This window comes from Thermobia domestica, chromosome 2, assembly GCF_964235325.1.
Source record: "Thermobia domestica chromosome 2, izTheDome1.hap1.1, whole genome shotgun sequence".
In the NCBI taxonomy this organism is placed as follows: domain Eukaryota; kingdom Metazoa; phylum Arthropoda; class Insecta; order Zygentoma; family Lepismatidae; genus Thermobia; species Thermobia domestica.
The window spans coordinates 318,548,951-318,575,741 of NC_137455.1; the positions used below are offsets into that span (position 1 = coordinate 318,548,951).

Here is a 26,791-nt window from a genome sequence, read left to right on the forward strand (position 1 = left end):
TCGGATAATGGTGTCTGATCTGCTTGACTGGATGGCAAGATCGCTGAAGTCCAGTGTGTTGTGTAGTGGCTTGATGGAGCCACCGAGTTTATATGTGCTGCACTGGGGCCGCATGTTTTCTACTATGGCACAAATATTGGAAAGGAATAAATCACACTCCCACTATTCTTCAATGATCAATGGTCAAAACCACGTACAAGGTGTACGGCATTCGACAACAGTCAACTTTTGACCATTCTTATAATCACCTCGATCCAATCTATCAGTGAACTGTTCTTCTCTGACTGGCCGCATGCTTCTCTCACTTGATGATATTGCCGGTCCTTTTCTAATACATACCAGTGGCGAGCTAAATAACTTTCTTGTCCTTCTATACTCTACACACACTGAGAATTTCGACCTAGATTTCCTCTGATTTGTGTTGTAGTTGTAATGGCGGTGGTATAACATGTAGCGACTTGTTCATACACGGAATTTCAAGCTATCAGCTATTCAACGATAGAGCAAGTTACGCGAACTTATATGTTTTACTATTATATAAGATTTATCAACAATTGAAAAACAGGGCTACAATATAATGTTTATGAAATTTCTGGAAATTATTCCATTTTCTTCCATTCTCGTTCGATTATAACATTCCACTTTCATTAATCATCCATCTATCGCTTTTCCCTTATTGTGTATAAGCATGGGCCATAAACCACATATTTCATTCTCTTTGAATTAAAAGAAAGCTTACTTCATAAGTAAATTAAAACAGATATACGCTTCAGTCTAAGATCTCTAGAGTAATTGAGAATATCTATAGGAAAATGAATCATATGTTAAAGAACATTTTGGAACACTTAGCCAGAAGTGTACCTTCTCTCATTGTTAATACGAGATTAAAGTTTTGTTTGGTATAGTTTCGATCAGTTATTTAATGCATTAACGCCAGTTAACCAATAGATGGAGCATTTTGTACCAGGATATTTCAGTTCTGTATATATAATTCTCTACATACCTTTTTTGTATGTGATATCGTCGAACATATTCTGAATTTCATATGGGGTGTTAACGTTCATAGAAATAGGTCTCGTGTAACTTGTTGAATCCACAGGAAACACAGCTTGCAGTTGATCTATTAAGAACTGTTGATCATATTTATATCCCGGATCAACCTAAAAGTAATTAGAAAATAACTTAAATTTACTTTCCTTTATAAGAATCTGATTCTATAAAAGGCCAAAAGTATTGGGCCGGCCGCTAGTTGATCACAGTGCGAGACAGCCCATCAGAGACAGAGAAAGCCAGAATAGATACGTAGAGAAAGCCCTGTGTGCATTCTACCTAATATTTGACGCAGTCAATAGGCAATTGAGAAAGAGAATCCTTATTCTGCTTGCAAATTTGCAAAATGACCAAACGTGCCGAAACAAGGTAAATCGTTACATAGGGAAAACACTCACTCTAAATTTGTAAGAATCAGTGTTTGACATTGAATTTCAGAAATACTTTGTAATCCAAACGTTGGAGACCTTCAATACCAACAATAACAATAGTTTGAAGCTAATATATATTACTCCCAGCAGAGACTCCTATAACCTAGTGTTCACATCCAATAAAGGAGACTTTTTTTTATAATCTTGATGCTCACTGATGTGGTTTATATTGCTCCTTCGCGAAAGGAATATATACATTATAAATATTGAAAATCAATATACGACTCCACTGACTGAGGCCTAATTAAAATATCAAGTCATACATAGAAAGTAGATGATTTAAAGATTAAAGGGAGAAAGCACGATTTAGGGTGATTCAGATACGTATCGATTATTTCAGATAAATGAAGAAGTAGTGGAAAATAATGTGAAAACAAGGTGATATGGAAAAGAGCAGAAAGATGTACGGGGAACTTATGCAGCGAGTTACGAAAGGAAATAGACAGAGTAAGGGAAGAATTCTGCAAAATAAAATTCATGGACAGAAAAAAATAGTAAGAGTTGGGACATAAGAAGAAATATATAAGGAGATGGAGTGTATGGAACGTCAGATTAAACAAGGGATTATCATAAGGACAGAATAAAATAGGAATGGGAAAGTTGTCAGCATTCGAGAAAGAAAATGAAGTATAAGAAGATGATAAATAGCTTAGTAATCTTCGGAATGAGTTTGGAAAAGCTATATTCAAGATTAGAAATTGAAAGGCAGCGAGGATAGGTGTTATACCAATCGAATTCATTGAGAATATGGAAGACAAGAGAGAAGTGTTCTGACTCTGCAATGAAATATATGAAGCAGACGAATCGCGAAAATATTTCCTGAAGATCAACATGCTACCGAAGACTAAAAATCGAATTCAGAGAGATGTGAGGATTACAAAACTATTACTCTCATATCGCATGCAGCAAAAATTTTGTTTTTAATATTGAACAGGAGGTTGTAATGAAAAGCAAATGAAAAGGCTATGAGTAACACTTCGGGTTCAGGAGACGTAAGGGCACCATCGATGCAATTGGATTATTAAGGGTAGAGTTAGCGAAAGGTTTCTAGAAAAGTGAAATACGGGTAGGTTGTATTTGTAGATTGAGAAAGGGTTTTTGACGGTGTGAATTTGGATTTTTTTGTTGGGAGTTTTAAGAAGATTGGGTATTAATAGAAAGATCAAAGATTCAAAAGAAACTTATACACGAACCAAAAGTAAATGTTAGTATAGAGGAGGAAATAATAAAGGAGAGTACAATTGGAAGAGGATTTGACAGGGATGCTGACTCTCGCCTACATTATTTAATATCAATCTAGAAGATATAGTGAAAAAATATACATAACGTAGACGGCACTTCGGTAGGAGGTAGAATAATTAGGTTTAAAAGGTTTGCAGGTGATGTTGCATTGTTGCAGAATATGAGAAGACAATCAATAAGATATTAAAATCAATAAATGTTAGAAAGAAAAATAACTATAATGGTTGCAACGAAGTAGAATCCATTGGCTAAACAAACAAGTCAATGGAGAACATTTCTGAAAGCGGTATTGAATATTCAAATACCTTAGGCAATAGAGTTATATTTTAAGTTGTATAATAGAAGCTTTTTTTAACTAAATATAAAAACTAAATATAAGGTTAAGTCTGAAAATATTCACTGTTTCGCCATAACTCTTTATACTGTGAGCTGTACTTTCTGCCCTTTCACGTTTATGTGACATTTCTACGAAAATTTGATTTTAATTGTTTCGTTTTTACTTCTTCTGTTATTGAGAAAACATGGCCGCTTCAGGCCAGTGTGAAATAAGGAAGAGAAGTACGCGTATTATGAATGCAAGACACCTCAGTCTGTCACTCAAGCTAATTACTAGTTGTTCAATATCAGGCTAGTAGTTAATAATTTTGATATTATTTAAAACTGTTGACAAATGTAATATCAGCTGTTAATGGTAGGTTATTAAGCAATTTGCATTTTCAATCTTACTCGATTCTTTTTCCGGGAAATCTTGTCGAAACACCATTCCTTCCCTTGGTATTTGTAAGCTATTTAACAGATTCAGCAAGAAATATGATATCCAAATCCATTGGACTTTCCAACACAGGACTTTGTTCCTCAGTGTTATTTAGACAGTAGTATAATGTATGTCGAGAAGAACATATGATCAACAAGGCAATCGAGTATATACAACGAAGGTTTCATTTAGATAAACATTGAATGATTGGGGATTTTGTTGGTGTAAAGTAAATGAATTTATAATCACAAAAGGAACACAATGAACCAGGTTAGCTCAGTGGAAGAGCGTTCCCATTTATCCCTGGTTCTATTCGAGCTCGTGCCAGACGGACTTTGTGATGGCTTCATACCACCATTTTATTCATTAGCATTATCATTATCTCTCTTGAATTGAACCAAAATCCGTAGGGTAGTAAAGAAATACTAAAATAAAGAAATCCAGCGAAAGAGAGCAAGGTTACCAAAACCTGACTCAACTATTAATAATAAGGAGAATTGTTCTTTTTAGAAAATGCCAGTTAAACTTACTTCCTCAACGGCAATGTGTTGTAAGAAATTAGCAAATCCTTCGTTAAGCCAAACGTCACTCCACCAATGCGCCGTTACTAAATTACCAAACCACTGATGAGCTTGTTTTTGAGCTAGATCTCCAATAATGCTTTGTTTAGTTAGAATATTGTCTTGAGAAGGATTATAAAGATTACCTGGTCTGAAAAATAACCATATTATGAAGCATATCATACATTGAAATTAACTCCATTAACCTTAGACCCTATATTGACAGTTACTGCGAGTAAGAAAAAATAAAAGTAACCCATGCTGAAAATTATAAAGTTATAAGGAATGACACATGTTTCAAAGTATTCTCGCCTATAAACAACACAAGAAGCAATTAGATATAGCTTGTACTATTGAAAAGGGATATTGAAAATTAAACACTACGTTTTTTCGAATTTACAATTGTTGGTTTTAAAAATTATTGCGATAGTTGTACTGATCAAATAGGAAATCAAAATTAAGTGGTTAACATGTTAATAGTTGTACCAGAAGTAGCTACTTTACCAAATAATTCCTTATTGACGAACATTGCGTTATTGTTAAGGTGTATTAGTCTTACTTTATTATGGCGTTTGGATTTAGCGCTATTCGATATAATGTGCTGAATAATCAAGTTGCTTTTTTTTCTATTGATGCTACAATTTTAATAGTGACGCAAGATCTGGAAGAAACCTTGTTAAGCTTTTCTATTAGAATTAATACCTACGGTCGTGAGTGTACATTATGGGCATGAGTGTACATTCAACATCAGGATGCATAATTTACTCCTTTACTCACAGCACCGTGTTTCAAGTTTTTTTTAACACGAAGTATGATAACGCTTAGTTTAAGTAGCTTTTCAATACGGAAACACGATATTAGTTCAGAGTCAAATAATGTGTTACTCTTTTGTTCAAGTGGTAAACCCATATGGTTTGTAGCCTCATGATCGTGGGCCACATTTTGAATCGATTTGCAACAGCGCAAAGAAACGTTGGAGTAATACTCCAAAAGAGCAATATTTCTCCCTCTTTCAATCATATTTATGTCTTTCCGTTCCCCTGGGTTGAAGGGGAATGGGGAGACACAAAAGGGATTGAAAACGACCGATATTAGTATTAAAACCTTGGTTTTGGGATCCATGAGCTGATTGCTGAGAGTGTCGATAATCTTTAAGTTCAACGTCTGCTCCCCAGTCAGTGTAAGGGCTCCCTTGTACAGCTATAGAGCGTGGATTGGCAGAGATATATGAAAATGATGGAAAACGACTGCTATTATTTTCGAATTTATTAGTTGCTGAGATGAACAATAACACTTCCGATGCGTCTGAATCCATATACAACCACTATTAATACTTTTGAGGGTGGTATCATGAAAATATAATTGAAAATGATCGATATCTTCATCCAATCCACAGTCTTCGGAATCACAAAGTTCATTGGTGACAGTTTTAGTGTCCTTTAAGTCCAAGGTTAGTTCCCAGTTGTGTTAAGACCCTTGAAGTACTCTTGAGGGCTGGGAAGGAAGGAAATATAAAATGATGAGAAACGGCAGATATTGGTGTAGAATACATAGTTTTGGGGACCACTTAGATAAGTAGTGACACACCCGTGCGAAGAATTTAGATTTCAGCTAGAAGTAAATAATAAACAAACAATTACTAACGTTTGTTGTTTGGTGTATCTACAACTTTGAATTATGTAGCTCGAATTGAGTATGCATTGTAATAAGAGCAGTGAAGGTAAGGAAGATATTTCTTTTTCTGAGTTTAACATCCCGCAATTACGCACAGAAGCTACAGTAGTAATGTAATAATGAGATGGATGTACATGCACGGGAACAGTGTTATGTCATACCAAGTGAACAGGTCACGTGACCTCTAACAGCCAATCAGAACCAATTGTCATTAATACTCACGTGTTCCCTTATTTTTAATTTCTAGTCATATTCACAATTTAAATGAACCCATATATATTATACAATTTTCTTAATTAATAATTGGAAATTTGAATACCATGCAAGTCAGCTCTCCTCTTTGCTATTAGAGGCAGAGTTTTTGAAAACTCTACAACGCTGTTTAACTTATTTTAATGATGAGTTCGTCTATCCAAGTTTCATCTATCCAATTTCAGAGCTTTCTTATAAATTGCATTCTTGCTAAAATATGTGAACCTCTCATTAGGATATGTATTTGAAAATACCAATTTTATCTTTTGTTTTCGTGACAGAAAGGAGATTGTGAATGATTACAAATTTAATGTACAAGGTTTACACACTTTATACTAAACCAGATGCATGATTAATGAAGTAGAATGTGAATGTGAGACGAAACTGGAAACTCGTGAGTGAACCTACTGACTGAAAGTAAGAATCGACAACAAACTTCCTTTGTTTTAGGATAGAGGCAGGGACTCCTCACAATAGAGGTGAGCGCTCTACCACTCGTAACAAAAGAGTTTGTTGTGCAAATTTCACGTTTCAATCCATAGTAGTATGGATGGACATTAATAAGTCACATTTTTTACTAATGTTACATAATAGTATATAATAAAGGAAGTGCAGTATTATATTGCATATAATTCTCTTGTATAACAAAATTAAAATTCCAGAAATTGAGATATATCTGCACTTATAATATCTTCATAGAAAGAGTTGAAAGTTATTCTTAGATTTTATTAAGTTACGAATTGATGTTCAGAGCACTGGGCAATCAAGTAAGATTACCTAAGTTGTGAAAAAAAAGGCAAAGTTTGTAGAATATACTCAAGTACATTGAAATGTTTACACTGCTTTTTTTACATTATAGAAGTTATTTGCAATATTTGGATCTGAACCATTAAAAAACTGAAAAGGACTTAAGATAGACATCTTAAAAATGAAATTTGTCCGAAACGACCAAAAATAAACTTTATTTTTCTTGTGCAAAATGTAGAATTTTTTATAATTTCATGCTGTTAACAATGACGTTAGTTGTATATGATGTTATAATAAGTAGATTTCATTTAAATAATAAATTCTAACCATGAATAACGTATAAATTTATGTGATTAATTAAATAAATGTATTTACCTAATTTCTGACGTTCCCTCTACTTATAGTATTTACGTACATATTATTGTATTTTACTTACCCATATGAGATCAATCCCCAATTCTCGGTATCTCCATTATATCCAGGAAGGACTACTGACTCTAACTTTGGAAGAGCGAATGGCATGCCTAAATATTCAGTTACGACATCTAAAAGTTTAGGACCAACTTCTAATGCATACTGTGTGTAATTTATGCGAGTAGGTTGAACATAAATAGTGTAATTAGAACTACTGGAGACTGTAGCAAAGTCTGATACGAGAAAAGAAACCTGATATGAAGACATATACGGGGATTCATCAAATGTGTCCAAATAGTATCCAGGAATACCAGATCTAGTAAAGTAAAAATATAATTATTTTTCAACAAATACGAATTCAAAGAAATTATTGAGTAATAAATAATGAAATTCATAAACCAGGAAAATACTATTCTAAACGAAAAACAAGAATAATTTCTGATAATGAAGTTTTGAAAGAATGGCCCAATTCCAAAACTGATCATTGAAAATCAGAATTCATTCCATGGAAATGTGTGAAACAAAATTTACAATTAAATGAGTCATTGGTCATTGCAACAATGTAATAAAATTTATTATATTAGGTAAACTACGTATGAAGTTTTCTTCTGTAACATAACAAATAGGTTAACAATAATATTTGTTATCAACTTTCAGTGCGATTTAAACTGACAAAATCCAATAACATATAAAATACTCTTAATCATTGAAACATCATGTAGTGTTCTATTTCTAGAAAATAATCGTACCAACCTTTTGTAAGTGACAAATCATCAACACTTGTGCCATAACTAGCCTCATTCTTCGATGCTACAAATTAAATATACACCATTATTAAGGACCATAGTTGAATTAAACGTGTGTAAATAGAAACGTCTAGGCAAACGTTAATGTATGATGTTTTAAAAAATGATATCATTTTAGTTTTATGTCGAATGTTATGTACTGTAAGCTAAAGAACATTGGCTTCGAGGAAGCCTAAGAATAGATTATTGACTAACACAAACATGCTTGGTCTCGTTTGGAATTCAATAACAGATCATTCGCACCAGAGGTGAGCACTCCGCAATTTAACTGTCTTGACCCCAAATTGGATATAAAAACAAGAAGAAGAGGAAGAACAACAACAACAAAAAGAAGAAGAAGAAGAAGAAACAGAAAAGTAAGTTTTTAGACTAGTAGACAAAATATGCCACGTTTTGAAATTGAAGTTCATGGTATTGGATTTTCATGGTAGAATAATAGTACCACTGGAAGTTACAAGTATAAATACAGAAAGAGTTAAAAAAATAATTATTTATATGCTTACGTAAAGACTAATTATAACTTGAAGTTAGTGGGTGAATTTTCATGAACATATTCTCTTGATTCCAATTTCCAACTAGCAAGTAATAGAGTAATATAGTCCACCTAATTGACTTTAGTTTGCTTGTCGGAATTGTGTTGATTATAGATATAATGATTAAAATATGTCTCTTGTCATTCCTTAGATTTACATGGGAGAAAGAGAACTTTGGAAGGATTAGCACAGGTTTCATAACAAATAATATTAAATAAGTTTTACAAGAGACACCCTGAGCTGTATATACAACTGGGAGAGATAGTGTCAACATGCAGAATTTTCAAATCTTACACATACCGAATTTAAAAATGTTGTGCAATAAATAGTAAACATCGACGAATCTTGTAGTTAAACATGGAAAGTTTCGTAACTTGAAGGGACATACAGTTAATAATTACATCTACTAATTACAGTGGCGGCCGGTGGATTGTGGTTTCGGGTGTTGCAGTACGAACGATAAGAGACAGAAGATATAAAGTGGACTCATTGACTAATCAGCATAACTTTAGATGCAAATGCTGTGTGACATGTGAAATTAAATAAAATTCTGTTTTTAAAAAAAATAAAAAAGGATAACATTTTATCCGATTTATCACCTTAATTAATTAGTAAGTTCATTCTCCTCTCTTTGAATGGAACGAATCTGTGTAATACATGCTGGGTGAGCTCTGGTATTCTTATTGTCAGGTCTTTTTCGATGGAAAGCATAACCAATGGTGATAAGCTTTCTTGGAACATTCAATTCCTTGAAAGTGTCAATTTTTTTCATGTAGAAAAATACTTTTCGTCTTTTGCTGACGCCATAGGTACAGTTAATATTAATTTCAGAAGCTTTGTAGATTCAATAAATATTTTTTCTAGATTATTGCGAACGATTCATTCTAGCAAACTCAGTCCAAGATAGTGATCCGAATTCCTCTTCAGCGTTGACTAAAGAGAGTTCGTAACAGAGATTAGTGTTATAAAAAATGTACATTGAACACACTTTATTCACAGTTTATCCAGGAAAATTTAAAATAAATTGAGAAAATGTATCTAGTGCAAACAACTTTACTGTCATAAATTATCCTGTAAATTTAAACCGGATTTTTTTCGAACTCTCTCGTGAATTGTCCTACGCTTGATTTGCCTAAGCCTGAATTGCAAGTTTTTCCTCAGTTGAAAGCTGGTCAATGTTTTTTGTAAGTTGTTTACAGAAGTCACTCTATACAATTCATTCAGAATTTGTAGGTTATTTACAGAATTAAAACACACACAATAAAATTAAATCTAGTAAATAAAAACCAAAATAGTGATACAATAGAGGTACAGGTATATGAATTCCGAATGTCACATATTCATATATCAACACACATACACATGAGCGTAAAAGAAATAAACTACATTCCAAATCATCTGTCTTGGTTGTTACGCAATGCACGATGAACACAATATACTTTTACATGAGGCGAAACAATGCTTATCAATGTCATATGTGTCGGCGAGCAACTTCTCCCCACCAAAGGTTTAGTCAAATTTATACATTATATGATGAAAAAATCGAATAAATTGGAGTAAACTTTTGATAGCTTATAGATTGTGCTTTAAATACGTTTCGAATGAATTTCCTTACTTGAGTACAGACGTTACTCTCAAATCACTTATAACTAGGGAAATAGTGGTGATGAATTTGAAGAAAACGTCTTTTTTTAACTCCATATCACCTGTACATTTTTTCCCACAGAGAGACACATACCATAGTATTTCAAGATCAATATCACATTTCGAGTTGGTACCAAAATGTCTAACAGTAAAGGACTTTCTCTAGGAATATTGTATGAAAATAGAAGGAAATGTATGCATCTGGTATTTACAAGGACAATAAAGCTAGTATACTTACATAGTATAAATAAAAATTAAACATGTTCATGCATAGTATGCATATATCAGTGACAGATGAAATGAAAAACGAAAAGAAACCAGAGACAGTAGATACATAACAAAACTAATTTTGGTGTTGATGTTGTTGACCAAGTGCTTTGCAAATGCCCAGAAAACCAATTAGTAGGAGATGGAATGTGCATGTGATATACAATGTGATGGGTTAGGCGAGTCCAAATATTTACATTTTGTATAACGAAACTATTGAAAGGAAGATAAGTACTGGCTGAGAGCTTCAAAAACTATGTATAATTGAAGAAGAAGGATGGAAAAAATCTCTAGGACAGAAGCTCGGAGTGCAAGTAACGGAAGAAGTATTAAATGTTGCTGTTCAATACGTATTAAACAAGTGATGTGTGTAAAAGTAGTAAACTATGTGTTTGTGATAAATGTGTCGGAAAAGTAGTTTTAAAGTGTGCTTAAAGGTAAATCTATTATTGTCAACATACGTCCTTAACTGAAAAGTGCACAGCCTGCAACATAGTTTTGTGTTTTGTGAATAATATTTTTTTGTGTGAATGTAGAATTGTGATTTTCATTGTTCATATAGAGGAAGTGTAATAAATACGTATATGTTGTGTATAATACGTACATGTAAAGTATGAGCACAATATATTTCACACATAGTACCCAACATATCCACTACGTGCAATATAACTATAATAATCAGGTAATATAACATTTTAGTAAGGCGTCAAGGAGTAAAAGATTATAGAGAAATACAACTAACTTCAAAATAAATTTTAAATTACTTTTCATCATATACAGACATAAATTAATGACTAATTTGGCTACTTGGTACTTGTTGGGAGTAAAAAGTTTGGTCCTTATACAGCTTTACAATACACAATTACTCATAAGTAATTTCCTGCAACAGAATAAAATTGTCAGTTTTTATTGGCAGCGAAGAGTCTTTTCATCTTCACAAAAGATTCTTGTTTCGACTTTCTCAAGTACTACCAAGACAATTTAGCTCCACACATATCGTTTTTCAATTTAATGTATTCTATTGACTCTTATAAACAGGGTGGCTCATAAAGTCCTCGAATTAATTCCTTTTATTGTTTTTTTACCAACTCTGTTTGTGGGATAACCATTGAATTACGTAGTATTATATGTACATAATAAGAGTGCAAATTAGTGTTAGAATAGTTGCAGTAGTTTAGATGACAGGACTTGAGACTCATACCGCTTTGTTAGTCTGGGTCTAAGTGTGAAGTGGATTAGAAGGGCGGCAAAATAACGGTATCGGCTAGCTTCTGCTGTAAATCTGGTATTTCTGCAACAGACACTCTAAATACAATTGAGAAAACTTATGGCAGTAAAGCTTTAAGTACAATAAACATTTGTGAGTGACAGAAACGATTTCAAGAGGGTAGGGAGTCAGTGACAAATGCCAGGTGCAGTGGTTGGCTCAAACAACCCGAACCGATGATAAAATTGCCTCAGTTCTAGAACGCCTTATAGCACTCAACTGTCGAGTTCATCCTATTCTGTACCGAATTTACAAATTTTCCGTCCCCACAACAACACTCCAGCCCATTTGGCAACAATGACTAAGCAGTTTCTTGCTCAAAAACTAATAGTAATCTTGCACAATCCTCCTTAATCTCCAGATCAGTTTTTGTCCGATTATTTTCAATTTCACAACATGAAGGTGCAAGTAAACGGTGAAAAATGCAATGCCATCAAAAGATTTAAATACTGGTGACCGAGCAGGTGAACAAGATTCCTGCAGAAGAAGTTTTCAGGGCCTTGAAAAAGGCAAAAGTACGTATCAGCAGTATACCTTATATTGATTCAAATGAAGTATATTTTGAATGTTAAAAAGAATAATAAAATGACACCATCCTTATTTTTTTTCACTTCGTTGTAGTTCGGGAGAATTATGGACCCCTCTGTGTATGTCATATGTTAAAATAATATTTTAGTTAAATAGAAACAATTTTCATCCTCCGAATGTTTTGGGAACAACTTTATCAAGAGAAAATAATTAGGCCTAAAATTGATTACTCTTTGCATAAGTTAAAATTATTTTAATTCAACATATAGCTCTTACATGGGTTGAGTTTCTCCAACTTGTGGCATGTTGGACACAGTAGAGTAACCTTCTGGTCTTCCAAGAGAAATTCTGAATCTGGATTTGTATCCGGGTTCATCAAATGATGGGAAAGCTCGTCTAGCTCCTGTTGGTTTGAATTGTGTTGCTGCTATCGACCTTTATTAAAATGCAAAAGAAATAGTATACATTTTAGAAATGCAAAACATTTCTTGTGGTGATATAAAATCAATATGCAATGACACAATTGTTTCAGATAAACGTAATTAAGTCATTTGAAAATCGAAAAAATAAGACGTAGAAATAGTTCGGTTTCAAACATTTTATCTACAGAGTCTCTTGTTCGGTCTACATATAAATGAAATTAGCTTAATCACATTATTTGATAAAGTGTAATACTACATTCTGCATAAGAACCAATATACCACATTTCCCAGAAACATTTTAAGTTTAATTGTTTCTCTGTTGTTGTAATGATTAGAAACTCCTATATATTTCTTTACGATGTTGATGTAAAATACTCAAAACTAAAGTTTATAACTTAAGCCACCCAACATACACGTTACACATAGAAGTAGAATATTTACATACTTCAAAGGTACTCCGCTATTATTGACAGTTCACTTGTTGCAATTAAAAAAATCAAAAACACTGTCCTCATCTAACGTCTTCACGTATTAATTCTCTCTTTCTATATAGTTAAATAGTTAATTCAATTTTTAGTTTCAGTCATCTCCCCCTCAGGGGCGTCATTTAGAAGGAGCAGGGAGGGGCAATTGCCCTCCCTGAGTTAGATATACAGTATATATATATATTATCAATAGAATAAATCGGTGAAGAAAGTGAAATTTTACTTATATCAAGGGGTCTTGCCGCCCCCCCAAGCAAAATCTGAAATGACGCTCCTGTCTCCCCTACGGGAGATTTATAAAAGAAGTGCCAGCCTTAAAGCCTTGTGGGCTGTTTCAATAAATTTGTTTTAAATAAAAATTGTTTGAAGTAAGTGTATGTACTAAAGTGGCACGTACCAAAATGGCCGAATTTGCCTGTTCTAAATATAATTGTTTATCACACTGTTGTTAATGTAAGAAGGAAGGTTAAGCGGAGCATGAATATATTAAAATTGAAAGAAACAGTGTATTAAGATTGTAACAAATAATAAAATTGTCAAAAGTAATGAATTGAAAATGATAAAAATTGAATAAAAATTGAGAGCAATGCTCCCTAATAATTAGCGTTTACAGCGCCATCTCTTCCTCTAATTCATTCTTAACTTTCACAATATTTCTATCTCATCCCTTAGAAACAGCTTTTTTTTTTTTTTTTTTTTTTTTGAAACAATGAGCAAATAACAATGAACTCTTTAAACTAGTTTCTTCTTGTTGTTTCACCCATTTCCATATCTAGCACTTCATCATTGGTTTCTATTTAACCCACTAATTAGTACGTCTTCAGAAAATGCTTACCTATGTGCGTTCTGTACTCTTAGTCGCAAACTCGAATTTTGACGATGAATTTTGTGGACAGAAAATTGATTATTTATTCAGACACCACTTTAAGAATAGGTGCCGCCTTATGTACCCCTGTGATAAAAAAGAACTTTTAAATATTAATAATAAATTAATTTATTTTCTCTATTCCTTTCGATACCATTATTTCGTAAGTTTGTAGTACTTTTTAATACCTTAGGGTTCGATTCCCGGCGGAGCTTATGTGGTTCGGATTCCACGTTAATCACTAGGTCCACGTCTCATATAGCCTCTCAGCTGAATGGGACGTTAAACTTAAAATCAACTCAAAAACATAAGGTATTGGCGACACTTAAAGATTTAGAAATAGACTGTAAAAAGTTCTTAGAAATATTAAACTAAAACTTAACAAAAAAACTTATGTATATCTTTAGCAACATAATAAAACCATTAAGTTATGAAAAGTCTTAGTACATTTTTTAAAAATATGACAATACAAGCTGGTCTACAATTGGCGCTTGTTGCCCCACACCGTCCGGCAAAGAGCGACAGCTATATTCATAACTATTATTTTTTTATTTTTCATATTCGATTCCCGGAGGGAGTTCAAGTGGTTCAGATCCCACATTAAACTATAGGTTCACGTCTCATATAGCCTTTCTGCTGAAAGAGGCACTAAACAAAATGAACTCAAAACTGACGACACAATATCAACAAAAAGAGAAATATCGGAGCCGAATCTTGATGTTTCAAAAACCCATGGCAAAAATATTTGGCTTGGCCGTCTAGGAACTTAATGGTCTAGGACCTTAAGCACCTCCGCCTTGCAGTTAGTGTCCGCGAAACACTTACCTATTATAATATTAACACTAACAACTTCAAAAATTACAATTTTTGTTTCCCTTGTTACTGGCAACGCCGCGGTCAGCCTGTCAATAGGTTGTTTCTAATTTGTAAAACAAAGTCTTACATATATATATGACCATATACATATCAGTATTTGATCATATTACATAATATGCTACAACACCATTGTATCAAAATTTGAAATTTTAAGAGCATGAAAATTACGTATCTTGAATGAAACAAATATATTTTCTGTTGCTTTTACAAGTGTATATCATCAGCTCCTGTCAAGAACAACGTGTGTATTGTCATACAAAACAAGGACAACTTTATCACATGATCCAATCCGTGTCGCACTGCGCCAACTACTGATTTCACAAATAAAGACTTAATGATGTTTTGGCGCTCTTTACCCCTTGTCGCTCATTACCCAACGTCAGTGTACTTATTGAAGTCTATTCCAACATATCACATGCTGAAAAAGAATCTACAATAATAAACAATCATGTGTCTTATTGGCTTCAGAAGCGTTTCAATCTCGCACTCTTGAGGATCACTGAGCTGTAAAACACTCGAAAAGTTAAAATGCAAGCAAATAGATTACTTTAACCAATATCCAGCTTTAGGATAAAGATATCTACTACTAAGCAAGCAAATAGATTGCTTTAACCAATATCCAGCTTTAGGATAAAGATATCTTCTACCAAGTTGGGTGTAACTCACAAAATTTTAGAAATCAACGACTTTATCATGGAGTTATAACGCAGAAAGAAATAAAAGGAAATACAAGACTATTTTATCACAAGTTTATATTCTGGATTTATAACAACAAACTATCTCGCAAATCCCTTGATACTAGCACGCGACACCCAAGCTGGAAATCTCTGATCAAAATATTATACAAAATTGATCACATTAGAAACCTCTTTTGGTTTTAAGTTAGCTGAAGTTATTTTTTTTCTGAATTTTAACAGGGATAAGGATATGGGAAAATAACAAAAAGTAGTCTTCTCCGTAATCAAGGGATCCGATCCTAAAATTAATTTCTTTGGACCCTTACTACGCAATAGTATAGTATGAATAGTACATACAGTAAAAGACAGTTATACTTTTGTGCATCAAGTCGATTTACGGTAATATAACTGTAATAGTTGACAGATGATGATAGTATTTACCTCATTACTCCATCACTTGTTACGTAGTAATCTCTGTAGAATCCAAGTAGGTATCCACTATGAATCAACGTTCCAGTGAACTTTAAACTTAATTCATACTGTTGTCCTGGGTGAAGAGTATCTTCCAACTGAACTGTGTAAAATTCTAAATCTTCATTGTACACGTGGCCACTTATCGCAATCTCTAAGTCAGATGATACATCAACCACCTGCACAGTTTCTTCGTCTATTTTTATGTTGGCAATATGCAGTGTTATATTGTTAGTTTCGTGTGTTACATTAACAACAATGTTTTCGGAGCCAAGAACATCAAAATTTCGATCTTCAAGGAAAGGTATCAAGGTGATGGTATAAAGATCTGGAACCACATAGCCAGAAAGGCGAATATTAGATCCATCTCGTAACTGGGGAGAAAATCCGAGAACATGTTCTATTCGAAGTACCACAAGTATTGAAAAGACATATTGTATTTTGGAAATCCCCATGATCTCTTTTCTTCATGAATCTAGAAGAGATAAAGGATTAACAGGTAAAATGTACAGTTTCACATAATATTTATCAATTGCTAAGAAGATTACAATTGTTTTACAATTAGTTGGTTGCTTGATTAGGGCCTTAATACCTCTTTTCAATACGTGTACTATATGCGACGTGTACCTACTGATTATTGGGGATTGGATACACATAAGATTCCACCGACATTGAACTCGAAAGCCATAAGAGCAAATATCAACAATAGAGCCATCTCGAAACAAAGATGTTTCCTTTTCAGAAATACAGTTTAGAAATTACTATAGCTTAAATGAAATTATGATTACAGAAATGATAGTTCGTATTTCTACATAGAAAGATCGTTCTATATATCGTTCTACAGAGAAAGTTCGTCTTTTATTAATATTTTCGTAATTCTCTATTATTAATACCCAATAGCAATTAGTAATATTTGTCAAACGATTGACCCAGTTCAAGCTGCAAATTTGGTAACTCATAACTTGGAATTCGAAGGTTTATTCATTGAAATGTTTCATATGGTTATTAATTAAGTGAATGCATAGTGTAATTCCCAGTTTAGTTATGCTTATGTCGTGCGCGCAAGGGGTGATGGGGTTGGAGCCCCTCCCGAAATTAAAAAAAAACATTATCAACTGAAAATAATAAACATTGAGTAAATCAGAAAAATAGGCAATCGAACAAATAAATTCTTACCCGAAATCGGATCATTTAAAATTTACTACCGCTTTTTTTTATTGTCAGTCAAATGTTCCTTCATTCTAGAGCTAAACGATAAAATATCCAAACCACGCTCGAAGAGCAATAGAATGATAACACTTTGTAAAATGAGATTGCGTGATAGACAAGACGCTCAATTACTTTTCAAAGAAATGGAGCAATCCCTCTAAATAGCTGTATGGTATATTTGAAACTTTTGGATTTACCAATGAAATAATGCTGTACGGAATATGACTGGTGCATACTGAAACGCTCGTTCCTCCATTCCTCGGAGTACTGAAGTTAATTTCCACATTTCCATTCCACCAATTCTTTCTTCATCATTCTCTTGCCTTGATCTTCATCATTCTCCCTTAGCCCAAAGCGCACGATCGTGAAGAGTTCAACTGAAAAAATTTCTATTACGGAAATTGTGGCATTAGTATAATAGAAAACTATGTCGTTGTACATGCAAACATACTACAGTTTTCCACCATTTGATTTGATTTGATTTGTTTTTGAGTTTAGCATCCCTTTCAGCAGCAACGTTATGTCAGACGTGGACCTGCAGCTTGATATGAGATCCGATCCACATAAGCTCACTCCGGGAATCGAACCCTGGTCTCCCACTCCAAAGGCTTGTACGCTAACCTCTTACCCACATGGGAGCTTATCGTTTTACTCGATTTTACTGAAATGTGTTCTATAGTGTTATTCGGAAGAGTGCTCCAAATATTGATTCCAGTTGCCCTAGCTATGATGGTATCAATTAACTAAATGGTGAACATTTGAAACAAGTTTTATTAATTTTATAAGCAATCGCCATTCATTCCGGCTTCGATTGTCACTTCAAAATTTTTGGGATCGTTCTATAATCTCTTTTAAAAATCTTCAAGCGTAAGGTACCGAAGTCTGCAGTACCTTATAACAAGTGCAAGTGAAAACAAGACTAGTACACGATTTTCTACAAAATACCGAATCTGATTTTCACTATCTGTTCAAACCTTACGTGAAAGTAGTAGTAAGAATAAATGTCCCAAATTAACAGTACAAAGAATAAACAGTTGATCTTCAGAGATATCGACCCAATATACTTTCTACATACTACGTACATATTACCGAGTAGGCCCGCAACCAATCACCATTTTATTGCCTTACGTTCAGCCAAATTTGCCGGAGCGCCAAACATATCACTCACATCTTGGACTCTTTAAGGGACCCTATCAACGAAACGATGTCCCATAGGATACAGCGGCAGATACATTTTTCTCCTCTTTGGAACTTTAGAATCACCTCGTAAGTTTTGTAGTAGTTATTTTGAATCAACCCGTGTATATGATCTGCAACGTGCGAAAAGTGTCAATAACTGGACTAAAGTTCTTAAGCTACACCAATAATACACTCCCACGGTCCATTACTGGTACACGTCACAAGCTATCCGTTTCTTTGAGCCACTTTGTTCATATAGCTTTCATGGTATTTTTGCAGTGGACATTTGTGTTATTGAGACATTTTCCAATTCTACAAGTAATGGACGGAGGGTGTCCAACATTGGCAAATAGCACCTTTATATTACCAATCATGCAGACCCCAATATTAACATTTCAAATTTATTAATATACATTTTTACCGCAATTATGTCTTTCCTATACCTATATTAGTGAGTAGAAAAACATACACACCTTTCATTTTGTTCAAAGCTTTATTATAGCAGAGCTGCCAAGTGATTTTTTATCTTAATCAACTTCATAACACAAATGTGAAAACAAGCGCATATAATCTACACCATGACTTTACCATAGCTGCAGAGTCCGTAGATATAACAGACGGCAGCCTCACGATTTTGAGAGGAACCAGTATATCATGTAGATAATTTCCAGCACAATGCAAACTTCCCTGCGTTAGTGAATGTCTTATTTTTCACATATTTCCGCCAAAGTGTTCATTACTGGTGGCGAGTTTATCCATGTCCATCACGGGTGTTTACCTTAATATATTTTAACATTTAAATCTATTTAATTTATGATTTTCGATAACTTTATGTAAACCATTTATTTAAAGAGAAATTAAATAAAAGATACGGACCACTACACTAAACTTTTTCCTTTCCATTTATTAAATGGCAAGTTCTGCTCCAGTTATTACTAAAACGCTTGTATATGAAATATTAACAAAATTATAGTATGTGTTTTCAAGTTATAATAATAATAATAATAATAATAATAATAATAATAATAATAATAATAATAATAATAATGATTTCCTAATTTATGTCTGCATGTATTTCATCGCATCTTATTTACGAAAGAACACAAGCACTCTTCCTAAAATCCTCCTGCAAACTCAGGTGCATGACATCTTCAGATAAACTTTCTTATCCCCAATTTTAGCGTATACCAACAAGTAAATTGCTTTCAGGTAAGGACACCAACATAATAATAAGCAAGGGCTCCAGATTTTTAAAATCAGCATGAGTGCTCTCAGAATTCATGACCAGAGATCACGGGATAAGAAATACTCTTCAGGTTTAGCGTGGGCCCATTTTTACATTTTTTTTATTTATTTTTTTATTATTTTTTTTTGTTTGGTTTTGAAAATTGACTCTCCTGAAAATACACTTTTAGATATTTTATAAGTAGAATTAATTTTTGTTTTCCTCTTTATTTTCTTCTTTCAAGAGAAATTATGTACCTTTGAGTGACAGTATAGTTGCGTAAGCGAAGGTTTCAAGCTTGTAAATTGATATAAGTTATCGTCTCCATTCTGAACACCGATTATTAGTGATATAAGGAGAGAAAAAAGTGCTGAAAAATAGAATGAAGAAACTCTTGTTCAATTTGGCACCTACAAAATCAATCAGCTGCAGAATTCTGAAGCTTTATGTCATTTCATCCCTTGTGAAGTCTGTCCAAACTTCACATTTTTTACGTCTCCGATTTATGGTCCTAATATAATTTAAGAAATACAGTAAAGTATTTGAATTTTCCCTGTTTTGTTTCTTTTGATTTCCTCCTGTTTTCTTCTTCTTTTTGTTTCTATTCCTCTTCTCTTTTTCCCTGGCTCCTGAGCACGTCCACATATTTTCTAGGCTGTGTTCGAGCATCAAGACAGACCAAAGTTTGGCAGTAACTCTTTTAGGGTTTCCACTGTTTGAGGTAAATTTTAGACTTCCAGTTAAGCTGCTACTATATATATACTAACTACTATATATATTAAAATTTACTGCGTCCGTACTATTTGGCCTAGAGTCATGGTTTAAACAACATTTTCTTCAGTATAAAAACTGCTTTTCTATGGTAGCACTCACGTGTCCTTATCGTACACCTGAAGCGGGAAAAAACAGGATTTTTTTTTTCAGAAAAATCACAATTTAATATTTAAACCCTCTGGCACGGGCTTGAGTTCACATAGGGATCTGGAAATCTCTTGAAAAATACTCAGTTTTGCACACAATGCGTGTACAAAATGCCAATCTTGTAACTTCGAAACAAAGGGCCAAAACACCTGAAGGTGAGCCATATATATATATATATATATATATATATATATATATATATATATATATATATATATATATATAATAAAAAATTACTGCATTATTACTGTGGCCTAGAGTCATGGATCAAACGCCATTTTCTTTAGTAACGAGTTCTTTCGAACTGTATCAGTTACGTGTTAGTGTCATTCAGCTCAACCAAAAAGTTCTGAAAAAAATGGAATTTTTCTATTTAAAAAAAAAACCAAAAGCACTTCCTGGGAATAGTGGCGCTCCTCGGGCCCGGCCAAGTTTCACGTAGAGATCTCAAAAAATTGAGAAATACTCAAAGATTAACACAATAAGTATGGAAAATGTCAATCTGATATCTTGAGAACCAAGGTTGTGATTTTTTTTTAATTTGTCTTAAGGAAAACAGAAAAAAGTCACGCCCCTTCGCCCTCACTTGGCGTCGCCAAGATGACCATTGGATTTTGAAATGCATCTGGAGTGTTATTTGTTCCATGCTTGACTTGACCAATAAAAAAAAAAACCTGCCTTAAATACCTTTTGTAGGACCTAAATTAGCGGTCAAACACAACACTACTCCATGGTAATAAAAGTTACCGTAAAGCCTAAAAGGGAAAGGAACATTTGGCACCATCTATTTACAAAATAATAATTAATGAAATTCAGTTCATAATTAATGATCGCTAATTTTGTACAATTATAAAGAAAAACTGATAAAGTAAATTTTGGATGGAAACACGTGTTTATACGTGATTCGTAAACTCCAAACATTTGACCACTTCATATATATATATATACATGATTAGAACTCGATACATACATGATATACATGTTAATATGTATTCGAGTGATTAAGTATTGTAATCATGAGTTCAGAATATTTCTTCCTGAGACTAAAAATAATATTACCATAATAGTGCCAAACCAGGATGAGTTTGATTGGAGAAATCCTTCGGGGGTGGATTTTGTGGTTTCCAGTGGATTTACGGAAGGGCCACTCCCCGAAATCTTCATTGCACTGTAAGTATTCACTCTCGTAGAAAATCGCTGTTTAGAAGAAAATTGCTTGGCAACTCTGACTTAAAGTACTGAAACTCACATATAACTCAAACCATAGTTTATATAAGTATGCTGAAAGTTGATCTTTTGCAACTACCTGTTTCGGTAAGTGTACTGAGCCCCTTTTCCAAAGAACAAAGAGGTTCATATTGTTAAAGAAAGAAAGTTCATAGTCTGATAAGACATGTTCATAAATTGGAGGTAAATAAAATACTTTTGTTTATTTGTAAAGTAAAATAGAAAACATGAAAATGAAGTCTGCAATAAATTAAGAAAGATAACAGTTTCAATCGTAAAAAAAATCCATTGATATGAACAGACACTTAATTCAGTAAAATAAATTTATTTTTTTAAATGTCATTAAGTACAAATCACCATAGTCTTTTTGCCTTCCTGTTATTATTTTGCTTTCATAAAGAAATATTTTTTCCGTTATTAGATATGCTGATAGTACTGAGTTAAAATTTATATAGTGATTTTGGTATGCTTTAATACTAAAAATATAATTGCATTTCAAGATCGAAATACCATAAAAACGTGCATATTTTTATGAAATCTTTTCAGTTTTATGCCTCGCGGTTGTGATGGGTAGATGCAATGCAAATTTTGGAGGGCATAATTTTGATCGTTTTCAAAAATATAGTATATATTTACCTCTAATACCTTCATAAATTTAAGGTGATTATGCGCTCGACTGTAAAAATATTAGGTGGGTATGTTAAAGGGCTGTAGGTGATAGTATAAACATATTTAAGCTTAGTCATTAGGGTGTAGTTTCTATTTCAAAGCTTACATTACTTCTGTTTTGCTTATATTTGTTTACTTATTTATCTAAACGGGTCATGACTCAAATAATAAAGTGGCTATATCACTTTTTTTCTACCCGATACTTAATCGTTGTTCTGGTATATCAATCATGCCCAAAAATTCACTTCCTATCGGTCACCTACAGTGGTTAAAAAGAAAAGAAGGATGAATTCGAATTTAGCGTCCTTTCTATCATCAAGGCTACAAGAAACCTACATCTTAACCATGTACAGTTGGAAGCATAGAAAATGTTACAAAAAGTTTAAGTCCAACTTAAGAACAAACTCTTGCGCCGTGTGCTTATGCATTTCGAAATACACTTCTCATCGACTAGTTACATGTCTAAAGCGGTGTGTGACGTAATGTACTCTTTCCATTCAGACGGAGAAAACACGAACCAGTTTACAAGGTTTATCGCTCTAAAACCGTCTCTTTCATTCGTTTGTTTTGAAGTGCCTTTCGGCTTTTTTGAGCCCGAATAAAACAAACCATCACAAAATATTCCCATACTTTCATAATCACTCTTATATGCATTCTTTCGATTCTTCAAAGGCTGCATACCACATCAAGCTAGAAAGATGCTCCCTGTGAATACTATGGAAATTGTTAATCATGGCACTAGGTTTTGTGCTTCCCAAAGTCTGTAATCCGGACGCAGTGCTCTAAAACCTACTGACAGAAATTAGTGTTATTCATTTCTTGTCAGTAATTGCAAGCAGATATTCTAGATTTCGTCATTAGGCGAGGATAGAAGGGTGTAATTGCTCCCTCCCTTGAATTTCACAAATACATATTGTTTGATCAAATGTGTAATAATATAATAAAAAAAAGTTCAATCCCAGCTCGCGAGAAATAAACTTTGTGGTGGACAAACATCGTGAGCGTGGATTTTTCCGCTTCCTTCCACCTTTTCTTTCCATCATTTCCATCATTGCTTATCGTCACTGTCTCCTTTATCCTCCCCGCATAATCGGAGACGGTAAACTTAAAGATTTCATTTCATTATTTTACTAATAAAGAAATAAAACTATTATGTGGATGAAGAATCTCTGCTTCTCCCCCCCCACCCTTTGGACCCGAACAAAATCTAAAATGACGCTGCTTCTAACATAAACCTATACAGTAATGGTAGCACATTGCTAGAGCGCTTACATTTGGTTTCAAGGGTCGAAGGTTTGATCCCAAGCCATAACAGTCCATGGAAGACACTGAGAGAGAGAGAGGGAGAGAGAGAGAGAGAGAGAGAATGGGAGAGAGAGATTCAAACATGGAGACAGAAAGGAATGATTTACATATACAAGTTTAGAATTGGAGATAAAATGATCGGACAGAATCCGTATTATGATGAAAATTGTGACTTTGTGAAACAGAAGAAGGAAAGGTTCCGAACTGCGAAGATTACATTAGGCAGTTCCTGAATTAAGATGGGGAATTCTTTTTAGAGCATCAGACGATCGCGAAGGGAGAGAAAGATCTTAAGATTTGGAGAATTAAGAATTTAAAAAATCTTTAGCTTTCGACCCGGGTTTCTAATCACGAACCTTTTAGTTGTCGATCCATGACTTTATCCACTCAGCCACGGAGAACTCTACGTAGTCTGCACATACTTTTTCTCTATCAACTAGAATGGGATATTCCAAACGTTGACACGGTGGATGCGCCGTTCAGATGGGACGCAGACCTCTTGTAGCTTAGTTATAGAGTGTATAATGAACTTCCCTTTGTTCAGGAACACTTTTTAAGTCAGTAAAATTTATTCTTATTGTGTTCATTAAGTTATATTGATAGAACTATATGATAAAATAGTGCCAAATACTTTGTCTGAATGTTTAATGTAAGGGATTCCTACTTGGATGGCGTTAGGTTTGAATTCCGACCATTCTTCCTTACTTTTTCTTCTAGCCACGCTCATACTGTGCAATCGAGAAACTCAATTTTGAGGTAAATGTAGTCACAGTTAGCTTAAGACGAAATTATATTCAAATATGATATATTGTTATTACATGCTTTCCTTTAACTTATTATGTTTTAATGTTTTTACTAAATCCTACTACCTTTATGTAATTCATTTCAATACGTCATATCATGCTCAATGTTTGCACATGAGCGACTGTCGGGCGGTAATATAAAATCCATTGTATATATATATATATATATATATATATATATATATATATATATATATATATATATATATATATATATATATACGGGGGAAGATCAAATGAAAACCTTAAAAGTTTATTATAAATTTGAAATGTTGTGCTATTGCTTTGAAAGTTGGCAATATTCTTTCTAACAACATTCTCTTTCTTCAGTAGGTGGCAGAAGTGTCTAGTCGAACAAGCGTCAGCACAGGAGCAGTTTCATGATGACCGCCCCACTGCCCCACTGCCCACATTAGAACAGAGTTCGGTGATCCGGTTTTTTTAGTAGTAAAGGTGTGAAACTAATTGAAAATTATCGCAGGATGGCAGCAAAGTATGGTGATTCGTGTTTGTCCCTGCAGCAAGTATGCGAGTAGTGTAGGAAATTTAAAAGTGGCGTAACATCTGTGGAGGATGTTCCTCGACCGAGACAGGCTCACCACGTAGTGACTGACAACAACATTGCGCCAGTGGAACAGCTTGTAAAGGGCAACAGGCGTATTACCCTGAAAGAAATCGCAACCATAATGAAGATTAGCTTTGGTTCAGCTCAACACATTCTGCATAATTTTCTGCATTTCAATAAGGTATCAGCAAGATGGGTCCCACGTCATTTGACTGTTGAATTGAAAGATCGTTGCGTCGACGCCTGTGAAGAACTTTTGCGTCATTTCAACACCAAGGGTGATGCATTTCTGGACAGGAGTGTTACAGGCGATCAGACCTGGGTTCACTGTCATCAACCAGAAACAAAGAAAGCGAGCAAGGAATGGCGGCATAGCTTTTCGCCGAAACAAAAAATAATAATAATCCGCACTCAACCATCAGGAGGAAAGGTCATGCTCACTCTCTTCTGGGACTCTAATGGAATAATTTTGGAACAGTACATGAAAAAAGAAGTGACAGTAACCAGTGCCTCATATTCAAACATGCTGAAAAATCAACTTCGCCCTGCAATCAGGCGTAAACGGCGAGGACTTTTGTCCTCAGAAGTACTCCTACAGCATGACAACGCCCGACCGCATACTACCCATTTGATCGTTGAGACTATCGATGGCATCAAATTTGAGTGTCTCATTCATCCACTCAATTCACCAGACGTTGTGCCCAGTGAATTTCGTTTGTTTTGAGCACTCGAAGTAGCGATGGGCGACACACATTTCAGTAGTGATGAAGAGGTGAAAAATGCGGTGCATGAGTGGCTACAATCTCGATCAAAAGAATTCTTTCACCGAGGTACCCATGCACTTCCGAAAAAGTGGAATACTTGCATTGAATATCAAGGGAACTACCTCTTGAAAAATAAGAGGTAAGATTTCCTTTTCATTGTTACATTCTAACATTTATTGCACTCTTAAGGTTTTATTTGATCCTCCCTCGTATCTCGTATATATATATTTAGGAAGAATGACTTAGAAAATAGGTACATTAAATCGAACGATGCAACATGGATTCCTGTAGGAAATTCAAACGAATTTAGCATATGTCTAAATTACCATCTGAACAATTTATTGTGGGGTGTAAGACACTGAAACCAACCCTAGAAGGGGAAGAGATGACATGTAAAAAAGTAAAAGAAAACGAAACATATTGGTGTCGAATTCATAGATTGCTTTTTCGAAAAGATGAATAGTGGCACTTCAGATGAGCGCTCCTCACTTGTTTTCAGCCCTACATAAGTGGAAAATGGCTTCATAAATATATTTTTTTTTCAAGTGTGAATTGTTTAAAAAAACTTGTCCTTCCACTTTAGTTTGTAATTATTTTCTACCTCTTAGTTATAATTACATATATTTTCTATTTATATTTTATTCTGTTCTACATTTCTTATATACATGATATGTCTTATACGTTTGAAGAGAAGCTTATGACGACTCAGAACTGGCGATCCAGAACCCCCTGAACCCCGATATCACTACTTATCTGTAAATTTTACCTATTTTTAGAGATGATGTTAGACATTTTAGTACAGAATGTCCTAATATTAAATTTGGACACCTGAAAAAGCTTTCTATTCCTGAAATAAATTTCTGCCTAGCCCCTCCAAAGCAGTGGCGATTTTAGCTAGTGATCAGGGGATAATGCAACGTCAATTTCCCAGAAATCACATCTCTGATAGGTCCAGATGT

The 26,791-nt window shown here is 34.0% G+C and overlaps 1 protein-coding gene across 1 annotated transcript in view; it reads right to left on the reverse strand.

Annotated features, from left to right (window-relative positions):
* LOC145679497 (aminopeptidase N-like) overlaps positions 1-26,791 on the reverse strand; it is a 50,077-nt gene that overhangs the window by 17,869 nt on the left and 5,417 nt on the right. Inside the window, exons 2-6 of the mRNA XM_081750076.1 lie at positions 15,936-16,440; positions 12,446-12,604; positions 7,147-7,440; positions 4,008-4,188; positions 1,004-1,160 (exon numbers count right to left, since the gene is read on the reverse strand). Of these exons, the coding sequence (XP_081606202.1) occupies positions 1,004-1,160; positions 4,008-4,188; positions 7,147-7,440; positions 12,446-12,604; positions 15,936-16,420 (1,276 nt within the window). The 5' untranslated portion in view covers positions 16,421-16,440. The remainder of the gene's footprint in view (positions 1-1,003; positions 1,161-4,007; positions 4,189-7,146; positions 7,441-12,445; positions 12,605-15,935; positions 16,441-26,791) is intronic.